Raw genomic sequence first — 12,500 nt, forward strand, 5'->3', positions numbered from 1 at the left:
ACACATATCCAGGGGCACCCAACGACCAATTTGTTGTAAAATGTATTATCATACCCCAGTTAATGAAAATAAATGTTATTAAGGCATTTTCAGGTGTTTTTCAGTGTTGCTGGGAAAACATTATCTGTTCCTTTTTCCCAGCAAGACACACAAGAAATTTCCCAGCCAGCTAGATAAAATTGGTTGGTTTCCCAGCCAGCTGATCAAATTTATTTCCCAGCCAGGAATTCCGCGCGCTTTCAAATTCCTCGATCCAAAACGACCGAACAAAAGAGACAAAATCGGGACAAAACAGGTTTTTTTCCCGCAAGCGCAATCACTCTGACCAGCCGTCGTATGTTTGTGACTACTCTCTGGGAGAGGGAACGGGTTCTTTTTTTTTTTTTTTTTTTTTTTTTAGTCGTCCTCAGTCTTCAGAGTTTCTACAGCCAGCTCGGGTTGAAATGCTAGAAAAAGTCAGTAATTCCCAGGCAAAACCTCCATCAATAACAAAATTTCCCAGCCAGCTCATCGAAACACCTGTATTTTTGCCAGCCAGCAAGATTCCTCTGGGGAACAGATAATGTGAGGAACAGATTCGTTGGGTGCCCCTGCATATCGTACACCTTTAGGGTCAATAGGTCACTCTTAACTTTTATTCTCGCTCAGTATCCCTTTCAATTGAAAAAAATCACATACCTGGTACGACTGACAGTTCGGTACATTTGAGTCACATATCTTGATGGTTGTTCCAAGAGATCCCAAACTGGCAGCTCTGTTAGTAAAACAACAGCAAAAATACATTAGGAACAAGTATCAGTTTCCCGGGGTTAACAGAGGTCACGAAGAGCCATCGCCATCGAAAACTGATTTTAAAAATTAAGCTTACTTGTGGATGAAAGTCAGAAGGCAAAGGCCGATAACCGCGGACAACTTCATGTTGTTGCAAATGAGCTTCGACTGACAAAAAGGCAACAACACAGGCTTTTGAACCTATCCAGTTGACAGTGGGCGGTTCCTCAAGTTTTACAATGACTGCAAAATTCTCACGCGCTCGTTGGCTAATTTTTATTGTCAATAAGGGGACAGACACTTACAGACACATAAATGTATAATTTATGCGATATTGGTCGCGTCAGATTGAATAAAATTGAGGTTTCTCGGCTATCACCTCGTGGATCCACAGCTAATTTGACAATGTTATGACGAAATTCATAATCACTAACAGGAAAGACGCATGAAAAACCGACATCAATTTGTTAACTTCTGATAGCGATTGACGACGTTTCTTTGTGACGTGGGCTCTATTTGTATTCTGTGTGTTCTTTTCAGACTCATTGGAAAGACCGTCATCTTACGAAACAACTGAGGTGCTCATCTTTAAGAGTGAAAACGTAATTTCGCAAAGAGGTTGATTGATGGCAAAATGTTTTATGTCATGCAGCAACCTACGTGAGCTGTGTATATTGGTTTTGTTGAGTGTTGTAATGACGAACAGGAATAACGGAACAAATTCATTGACTAACTAATTCTATGTTTTTGAGCTTCGAGCGAACATGTTTAGTTAAGTAAGGGCTCCGATTCATTCCATACTCAAATTTTCTTTCATCTCTGTTTTAGGCGCCAAATGCTTCAGTTAAAATTAGCGTGCGGGCACAGTTAGACTCAAATATTAATTAGGTTGTGGGAGAAAGCCATTATCATTCAACTTACGATCTACGAGTCGTTGCAATACAAACAGGAAAAACTGCAGCAAAAGCTTAATAATATGCTCTTCTGCTTTAATGTTGGACCAATTTGGAAGCTGGTTCAAGGTCGTCTAAGGCTACAAATCCTTTGGTTGATTTCTAAATCGCTTGTGAAAGCCGATTAAAACTTCCAGTTACTTTGACAAACAAACTTTGCTCCGTTGCCATTGTATTAACGGGTCTTTTATTTTCGAGCTCCATTGGGAATTTTTTTAAGCTCTCTTTTGTTCAAAAGAAACCAGTTTTCCTTGTATTACTGTAGCTTAGAGTGCCCCTAAGAGGAAAAAGTAGGGAAAATGAAAGCAAAAGACAAAATAGCCCGAGCTTTCTATAGCTCTTTTTAAAATCTGATTTACTTTAATTTGTCGAAAAACCATTTCTTATTTTTACCCACTCTCTTAGGCACTGTTAGGTTTTTACTGACAGTTTCTTAAACGCGCTAAGGAACTTTATCAGGCCCAAGTAATTAACTAGCTATGAGGAAAATCGATTATCGGTGATCTAAGAAGTTAAGCAATGTAAGACATATAAAGGTTTGAGAAAAATAAACAAAAATACAAGTTAATATACGCCCCCTCTTCAAAATACAATAACACGCCAAGTCTTGAAAAGGAAGTCGAGAGGTCAGCCCTTTTATTTTTAACTCCCTTATATATAAAAATAGACATAACTGAAAAAGAAAATTAGAAACCTATAATTTAATATTCAAATATTTAACAGCTATTCACCTACCTGGAGGTGAATAGTACTTGAATAATAGTTAGCACTATTCACTTATGTGGTGTATACTAATTAACAATTAGATTATGAGCTCGGGATTTCTATGAGGTGATAGTCAACTATCACCTCATAGAAATCGAGAGCGAATAATCCAATTGTTTTAGTGGAATTCGTACTAAAATTTACTTCAAATAACGGTTTCCAGTTATTTCTTGACGTATTATTAAACTTTGCGCCTGAAAAAGATCGCTCCGATTGAATTGCCATTTACAATCTAAGTTGTGCTCGCGAGCGCATCAGCTTTTTCAATACTTTCAACTTTTATGCAAGTCGAGAAACCGTAAATGTCCTTCGTTTAGACTACTCAGAAATTTAATTACCCATTTGCATCCAAATTTTACTCCAAAACTTTGGAAAAACGAAAAAAACGTCGTTTGTTTCCAAGACGACCTCCAGCACTGCACACTAATGGCTCAGTGATAGTGTTCAACGGCTCAGCCAATCAGATTACAGCATTTGCATAAGTATACCTGTAGAATTCTACTACAATCAGTTATTATAAGCTAAAAAGCTTAAATCTATTATGCAGTGCGCTTCAACTATGTCTCTTTGTACACCAGTCCATAACGTAAGTATCCTAATTAAAAAAAACAGTGTTTCAAACAGTAAACGATTGCTGGTTCAACGTTAAGTTTATAACTGTGAACTTGACTGTAGTAAGTTTAAAAAAATCTCGTAACACTCTACCAAACTGGGGCCGGTTCCTGAAAGGAGGAATAAATTATACCAAATATAATAGTTATTCCAGGGATGAATCTGCTATTCTAACAGAACAGAATTTATTCCGGAAATAAAGATATTCCTGGAATAAGGCACATTTATCCCTGGAATGGAGTTATTACTAACACCTTTCAGGAACCGGCCCCTGATAAGTACGTTGTGTTGGGATAAAGTGGGCCATTTGAGAATGCCGCAGCGCTCTTCGCTTTATAAGTCTCCTTTTCGTTGCTTTAGGGCGAGGCACCACAGAAGCACAACAATGGGACAGTATGAAATCTAAACGTGTAAAATCATCAGAATATTTAATTTCTACCACAATTACTTGTGATTTCGCAATCTGATAGACCAATTCGGCTAACTCAATGTTGTACCCATTTCAAATCTCTCTCGGGGTTAAGATTCTTTGTGTGTTGAATTTGCATGACAATGAAGGATTCACATTTAAATGGTATGGAAATACTTGGAACAAAACGCTTTATTCCCAAAAGATTTGAATTGGGTACAACATTGAGTTAGCCGAATTGGTCTATTGCCTAATTTGCCTCTGGACAAGGCTACTGGCGTTATGCTCGCGTCAAGGTGACACGCAATTATAATAAAACAATCAAATTGCGAGAAAGCTAAAGACAACGCTTGCTCTTTGCTTTCTTTTGTTGTGGACTCACTCGACTTAGCGCGTCTCGTTAGTCCACAACATTTTGAACACTGTGATGACGAATCGTTGTGGATAAGAGTACAGATAACGCTGAACCACATTCGACTTGTTAATTCTACGATTTTTTTATTTATTTTGGCTTTCGGCTCACACAGCCGGGCCATACTCTAACTTAAAAAAAATTTGAATAAGGGTTTGTCATTAGCATTATTTTAACAAGGTTGAAAGTAAAGTTCGACTTCTTTTACATCATAGTTAATAGAGGAGACTGGTTTGGAAGCTCGGCAAACATCAGAGGAGAAAACAAAGAGGCCAAGGTCCACGACCGTGCACAATCTTTTGTTTTGCGCTCATACACTATGAATAAATTATGTAACCAACTCGTTTCTATTGGTTAGTTCCTCAGTACGGAGTAAACAACTATTGTGTTTTGTGCACGGTCAAGGCCAAAAAAGAGAACAAAAACCTACAAAAAAGAAAGTTGTCGGGTTTCAAAACCATTCCCGTCTATTAACTATGTTTACATCAAGACAGAGTAATAAATGAACTTTATTCAACTGTCAAGTCCATTTAGAGGCTGATTCGAAGCATTGAATAGACCAAATCGACTAACTCACTTCAAACCCTTTTGGGAATAAAACGTTTCGTTCCAGGAATTTCATATCATTTAAATGTAAATGCTAAACTTGAGATAAGGGACCGTTAAGATTTACGAGAATGAAAGACTCATATTTGTCAGCTCGCGTTGTCGTCAAAACCTCTAGGGAGCTTTCGAAACTAGGACGGCGACGGCAACGAGGACTTCATTTTAAAATACGAGTTCGCGTTATTCATATTACTAAGCAACTATTTCATGTCGTTTCGTGTTAAAAATGTGTAGTAACTGTCGAGGAATTAAACTGGATTAAACTGGTATGAGTGAGTTGATAGCGTAGAGAGAGAACTGAAAATTCATCGTCATGTCCTAACGTCTTCCACAGAACCTTGAATTTGGTCATTTTACGTCGTCAATCAATTAGGAGATGACGGCAAAGAAATGTACCAAAATGTAAAACGCACGTGCAAAACGTGCAGAGCCATTGTTTTTGCTCACTAAACTTATTGTTTTGTAGCGTCCGTCGTTGCCGTCGGCGTCGTCGTTTCGTAAGCTCCCTAAATTTGGTGATTTCATGTCGTTGTTGTAAAGTGTACCCGTCCGCAAAAATATGTGCTAAAAGGCGTGGTGCACGTGGAGCACAATTATTTTTCCTCTTTTAATCAACGATATTAGGACCGTTTATACGAGAGGAAATAAGCCGCGACTTACGTACATAAGAAACGAACACCTCGTATAAATGGTACCAAATCTACGTTCACGGCTTTCTCAAGCCGCGGCTTATCCTGGCCGGGGAGTTTATTTGACAAATAGATTCCATGTTGCCGTGGTTCTGTTCAGTAATAGATCAAAGATGACGTCAAAATGTGGTAAGAACAAAAAAGTGGCACACGAGGCGATAGCCGAGTGTGTCACTGATGTTCTTACCACATTTTGACGTCATCTGTGATCTATTACTGAACAGAACCACGGCAACATGGAATCTATTTGTTATAATAAAGAATTAAACTTCATTCGCATGAAAGCTGATGGTGACGTCAATCGTGCGTCTGTCCTCTAATAGATCATAGATCAATGAACTGTGCTTTTTGGTAACTTTTTGGACAGAGACCAAGCATTTTAGTGGTGAAGAAGGAGCATTAAAATGGAGCATTTTAGTGGCAAAGTGGCAAAGTAAAAGCATAGTGTATAAAAGCCTATTCTCGATGACGACCACGTCATAGATCGTAAAGGGGCATTGTCATGAGCTGCGCATGCTCGAGTTTGTTTGCTCTCGAGCCCACGGAAAATTCTAGCCGCCATCATGGATTCACGTTGTCCACCGTGACCCTTCCCAGTGGACACCATTTTGAATTTGTCGATTCAACTTGAAAAAAGTTAACCTAACACGTTTCAAGTTTTCACAAGACGCTAGCGCATGCGCTTCTCGTGACAGTTTCCCTTTAAGGTAATTCCCTTGAAAATGACGTACTATCCAGATTTTATTCAAACTTGGCACAATTGATATTCATACACACGACATTAAAAAAATGAAATAAAAAGATGGGGTCACCGTGCTTGTTTTCGCGCAGTATGCCCTTTATTTTAAGTGCTTTTTTACCGAATCACGCGAGAAGCGTTCGAAACTAGATCAACCGGAAAAATTGTTGCTACTGAATATTACCGAAAACTTAAACCTACTTGTTTGTCCGGGCTATAATCTTTAAGTAAAGTGATTTCAAATTGCTCGATTCTGCAAAGAAATGTAAGCAAATTGGACCGCTACAGTCATCACCTTGCACTCATGATCAATGTCGGGTTCCAAATGCAGTTTCACGTCATTTATATGTAAATACTACAACTTCTAACTATTCAACCTTTTTTTCTCCTTAAAATATGTTTTCCGTGTACCTATTACGAGTAAATAAAATCATTAAAAATGGGGGCTCGCCGTGCTGGTTTCTTCGCAACAAGATCAGTGATAAATAGTGGCAAAGGGGCATTTCGGCTTCAAAATGAACATTTTCCTCGAAACGACTGGGACGTTTCGAGGAAAGATGTGTTCTTCTCCCGATTAGAGAGCTGCCTCGTTCGTTCGCCTCAGGTTCACCATGTCACTGCGGCAGCAATAAAAGGACGTCTACTTATAATTGTATGACATGACTGAGTGAAGGACGGAAGGTTAAAAAATGGCTACAGGATACAATACAGTTGCCAAAAAAGTATATTAGAACGTTCTTGTAATACTAAAATCTTCATGAGCTAATTGAATTAATGTTCACCAGGAATCTTCGAACAAATGTCTCAAAAAGTAACTTTATCGTTTTCTTAATTATAAGATTTTCCTCTAGACGATGCCACAAGCGAGTAGCATTCGCATGAAATGTTCGGAGACCCTCGTCTGAGTGGCATTTTGGCAAAACCAAAGCAATTTTGAAAGAAATCGCGTATTATGATATTGGTCCAGTGTATCCAGATCAACATTGAAGTTGACATTTAAACTAAAAAGGTAAAGTTCAAAAGGCTTGTTGTCGTTGAAGATGCTTTTTGCTCCGCTGCTGTGCACCTAATGATGTGTTAGAAGTTGTGATGTCATTGTGATGTCATGTTACCACGTGATGCCAATTTAAATAGGGGCTTATTCAGTATTGTGTATTCAGTATCCATCATCTGTAGTAGTTTCGAGTTCAATTAGTGGTTTTCAAGTACAGTTATCCAGAGTTAACTCTGAGCTATCCAATGGTTTCAAACAGTGTCAGAGTATAGTAAGACGCGATATAAAAGAGTTAGGTATTCAAGTATTCTTGGATCATCAGTCTGCACATGGGATAGCCGTCGGCACAACACCTAACAAGTCATTGCAAAGAATATGAGCATGTAAAATAAACTATCCCCAACTAACCCCATGAAGTGGTAATTCTCCACATAAACGATTTGCAAGTTTGCACCTCAACATTAACCGCCGCTAAATCCAATAACATGAAGTACTTAGGTGACTGCTGACTTGGTTATTGGCGGGAAGAGTGTAAAAAGAGGCTTTTGTGTTATTTCTGATGAATGTGACACAGGCATCCCAAGGTGATTGCAGGATGGATCTCCGAAACAAAAGAAGATTAATTTTGAATCTATAGTTCTAATGGGAGATGTGAAAATCGTTGACTCTACAAAAAATTGTGGGTTGGTCTTCACACTAATTCAAGTTTACTTCCCAAAAGTATTTATGTGAAGGGTGAAGTCTTGAGCTTGTCAAATTATACTCTGAAACCCAAACCGGCTGGTCAGAATGGTAGATCACTCACTCAATTAAATGAAGGGGTAGTTTCTAAAGAAACTGTGGTGCTGCGTCGGTGGGGAAGTAGTATACAAAAATTTGGTTTTATCAACGGAGTTGATAATGTAAATTTGCCACCGTACAGAGATTCTAAAAGCTGACGTTTCGAGCGTTAGCCCTTCGTCAGAGCGAATCGAGGGATTATGGGTTACGTGTAGTTTTTATAGTAGAGTAGGAGCTACGCTATTGGTGGTAACATGGCAACGTGAAAAATAGGAATATATTAGTTAAATGAAAAGCGTTCGTTAATACCGTGAGGATTAAGGGTGCCGATTTGAAAGATGAATTTTTGTTCCAGATTCTTGCGGCTTTCCGTCGTACCTAGATGTAGGGAAAGGCCGCAGATAGCCATGTGTTTTTTGGAGTGGTTAGGCAGATTAAAATGGCGAGCGACTGGCTTGGATGCATCCTTGTCATTCTTCTCAACATCGCGAAGGTGTTCGCGGAATCGGTCACCTAGTCGTCTACCTGTCTCACCAATGTATAATTTATTGCATAACGTGCAGGTTATGCAATAAATGACATTTGCGGAGGTACATGTGAAACGATCGGTGATCTTAACAGATCGCTTAGGTCCCGATATCTTGCTAGTGTTAACAATGAAAAGACAAGTTTTGCATCGTGAGCGCGCGCATTTGAAAGTGCCGGGTTGCTCGTTAGTTTTGAGCGCGCTTCTAACTAAAAAGTTGCCTACGTTTTTGTCGCGTTTGAATGAAATAAGTGGAGGTTGCGAAAAGATTCTACCAGTCTCGGGATCATTTTGGAGTAATTTAAAATTACTAAGAATGATGCTTTTGACTGCGTGATTATGAGGATGGAAAGTGAGGGTGAATGGAATTCTGTCATTCTTATCTTTTTGTGACGTTTGTAGTGATGACTGTCGATCAAATTGTTGGGCGCGATGATGGCCCGCTTTGACCACAGAGACAGGATAGCCACGTTTTTCGAAGAACTGGCACATCTCCTCTGATTTGCTGGAAAAATCGGAGTCATCACTACATAGACGTCGAAGTCTAAGAAATTGAGAATAAGGGATGGAGTTCTTGACATGTGATGGATGTGACGATGAATACAACAAATAACTGTGTGAATCAGTAGGTTTGTAGTGCACACTAGTACATAGCACGTTGCCTCTAATAGAAACGTTGATATCTAGAAAAGCCGATGAAGTTTCCGAAATTTCCCAGGTATATTTAAGAGCCGGATGAAAAGAGTTGACGGAGGTTATAAATTGATCGAGTTCTTCTCTGCTGGATGAAATAGCGCCGATGCAGTCGTCGATGTAACGGCCGTAGAGTTCAGGTTTGGGGCCGTTGTACTGACTAAAAAATTGGTGTTCAACATATCCTACAAAAAGATTGGCATAGCTAGGTCCCATTCTTGTGCCCATCGCTACACCATTAATTTGTTTGTAATAGTTGCCGGCGAATGAAAAACAATTAAGCGTTAAAACTAGTTCGGCAAGGCGGAGGAGCGTTTCCGAGCTAGGTTCTTTGACAGTGCGTTGATCGAAAAAGTGTTTAAGTGCTTGAAGACCTTCGCTATTAGGAATGACTGTGTATAGAGATGTAATGTCCATGGTGAAAATAAGTTTGTCTTGGCCGGAGAAATTGAAATCGCGGAAAATTTGTAGTGCGTGTGTACTGTCTTTAATGTATGATGGCAAGGATTTGACGATAGGCGTCATAATCCTGTCTAAGTAGCTAGAAATGAGTTCGGTGGGGCAACTACAGGCAGAAACGATAGGGCGACCTGGGTTGTTGGGTTTGTGAATTTTAGGCAAGAAGTAAATGCACGAAGTTCTAGGGGTGTTGATGATGAGATTAGTGGCAGTGTCCGGTAATTCTTGATTAACTATAAGATTTTGAATGGTGTCTTTGACAAGTTTTTGATTGTTGGAAGTGAGATCTTTAGGGATTTTGGCATAAAACGAGGTATCCGAAAGTTGCCGCAAAGCTTCTTTTTGGTAAAGGTCGGACCGCCAAACAACTACCGCGCCGCCTTTGTCGGCCGATTTGACAACTATGTCGTTGCGTTTACTAAGATTTTTAAGCGCCGCCCACTCTTCCGAGGAAAGGTTGGAAAATTTAGTGTTGCGATTGAATTTAAGTTTGTGAATGTCGTGACGGCATTTTTTGGTGAAAAAATCTAAAGAGGCAAATTGTCCCTCTGGGGGAGTCCATTTGGATTTGCGAACTAGAAGTGTTTCAAAAATATCTTTATTAGAAGTGTCCGAATCATGCTCTTTGTCGTGAAAAAAGGCTTTTAACTGAACGCGGCGAAGGAATTTTTCGACATCTTGCTTAATAGAAAATTTGTTGGTGCGTTTGGTAATAGGGACAAAATTTAGGCCCTTACTGAGAACAGATTTTTCTGAGTCAGTAAGCGGAAGGTTTTCTGGAATTGTAATTACGGTATTATGGCTATGCAATGTAGTGTCTTTAGATCTTTAGATCTTTAGATCTTTAGATCTTTAGATTTTTTCACCAAAAAATGCCGTCACGACATTCACAAACTTAAATTCAATTGCAACACTAAATTTTCCAACCTTTCCTCGGAAGAGTGGGCGGCGCTTAAAAATCTTAGTAAACGCAACGACATAGTTGTCAAATCGGCCGACAAAGGCGGCGCGGTAGTTGTTTGGCGGTCCGACCTTTACCAAAAAGAAGCTTTGCGGCAACTTTCGGATACCTCGTTTTATGCCAAAATCCCTAAAGATCTCACTTCCAACAATCAAAAACTTGTCAAAGACACCATTCAAAATCTTATAGTTAATCAAGAATTACCGGACACTGCCACTAATCTCATCATCAACACCCCTAGAACTTCGTGCATTTACTTCTTGCCTAAAATTCACAAACCCAACAACCCAGGTCGCCCTATCGTTTCTGCCTGTAGTTGCCCCACCGAACTCATTTCTAGCTACTTAGACAGGATTATGACGCCTATCGTCAAATCCTTGCCATCATACATTAAAGACAGTACACACGCACTACAAATTTTCCGCGATTTCAATTTCTCCGGCCAAGACAAACTTATTTTCACCATGGACATTACATCTCTATACACAGTCATTCCTAATAGCGAAGGTCTTCAAGCACTTAAACACTTTTTCGATCAACGCACTGTCAAAGAACCTAGCTCGGAAACGCTCCTCCGCCTTGCCGAACTAGTTTTAACGCTTAATTGTTTTTCATTCGCCGGCAACTATTACAAACAAATTAATGGTGTAGCGATGGGCACAAGAATGGGACCTAGCTATGCCAATCTTTTTGTAGGATATGTTGAACACCAATTTTTTAGTCAGTACAACGGCCCCAAACCTGAACTCTACGGCTGTTACATCGACGACTGCATCGGCGCTATTTCATCCAGCAGAGAAGAACTCGATCAATTTATAACCTCCGTCAACTCTTTTCATCCGGCTCTTAAATATACCTGGGAAATTTCGGAAACTTCATTGGCTTTTCTAGATATCAACGTTTCTATTAGAGGCAACGTGCTATGTACTAGTGTGCACTACAAACCTACTGATTCACACAGTTATTTGTTGTATTCATCGTCACATCCATCACATGTCAAGAACTCCATCCCTTATTCTCAATTTCTTAGACTTCGACGTCTATGTAGTGATGACTCCGATTTTTCCAGCAAATCAGAGGAGATGTGCCAGTTCTTCGAAAAACGTGGCTATCCTGTCTCTGTGGTCAAAGCGGGCCATCATCGCGCCCAACAATTTGATCGACAGTCATCACTACAAACGTCACAAAAAGATAAGAATGACAGAATTCCATTCACCCTCACTTTCCATCCTCATAATCACGCAGTCAAAAGCATCATTCTTAGTAATTTTAAATTACTCCAAAATGATCCCGAGACTGGTAGAATCTTTTCGCAACCTCCACTTATTTCATTCAAACGCGACAAAAACGTAGGCAACTTTTTAGTTAGAAGCGCGCTCAAAACTAACGAGCAACCCGGCACTTTCAAATGCGCGCGCTCACGATGCAAAACTTGTCTTTTCATTGTTAACACTAGCAAGATATCGGGACCTAAGCGATCTGTTAAGATCACCGATCGTTTCACATGTACCTCCGCAAATGTCATTTATTGCATAACCTGCACGTTATGCAATAAATTATACATTGGTGAGACAGGTAGACGACTAGGTGACCGATTCCGCGAACACCTTCGCGATGTTGAGAAGAATGACAAGGATGCATCCAAGCCAGTCGCTCGCCATTTTAATCTGCCTAACCACTCCAAAAAACACATGGCTATCTGCGGCCTTTCCCTACATCTAGGTACGACGGAAAGCCGCAAGAATCTGGAACAAAAATTCATCTTTCAAATCGGCACCCTTAATCCTCACGGTATTAACGAACGCTTTTCATTTGACTAATATATTCCTATTTTTCACGTTGCCATGTTACCACCAATAGCGTAGCTCCTACTCTACTATAAAAACTACACGTAACCCATAATCCCTCGATTCGCTCTGACGAAGGGCTAACGCTCGAAACGTCAGCTTTTAGAATCTCTGTACGGTGGCAAATTTACATTATCAACTCCGTTGATAAAACCAAATTTTTGTACACTCACTCAATTAGTTCTTTATCTAAACACGGTAAAACGAGGTCAGGTCAGACGAGTACAATCATTCAAACATAACTTTTAATTATAGATTAACATGTCAATTAAAATATATCTAAA

General features: G+C 39.6%; 2 protein-coding genes across 2 annotated transcripts in view; both read right to left on the bottom strand.

The window, feature by feature from the left end:
• The window catches only part of LOC138000389 (uncharacterized), a 9,284-nt gene extending 8,126 nt beyond the window's left edge, over positions 1-1,158 (bottom strand). Inside the window, exons 1-3 of the mRNA XM_068846755.1 lie at positions 1,077-1,158; positions 869-939; positions 679-754 (exon numbers count right to left, since the gene is read on the bottom strand). Coding sequence (XP_068702856.1) covers positions 679-754; positions 869-918 — 126 coding nt within the window. The 5' untranslated portion in view covers positions 919-939; positions 1,077-1,158. The remainder of the gene's footprint in view (positions 1-678; positions 755-868; positions 940-1,076) is intronic.
• LOC138000391 (uncharacterized) overlaps positions 1-12,500 on the bottom strand; it is a 51,232-nt gene that overhangs the window by 21,413 nt on the left and 17,319 nt on the right. The gene's annotated exons all lie outside the window — the stretch shown is intronic.

Source organism: Montipora foliosa, chromosome 4, assembly GCF_036669935.1.
Source record: "Montipora foliosa isolate CH-2021 chromosome 4, ASM3666993v2, whole genome shotgun sequence".
Classification (NCBI taxonomy): Eukaryota; Metazoa; Cnidaria; class Anthozoa; order Scleractinia; family Acroporidae; genus Montipora; species Montipora foliosa.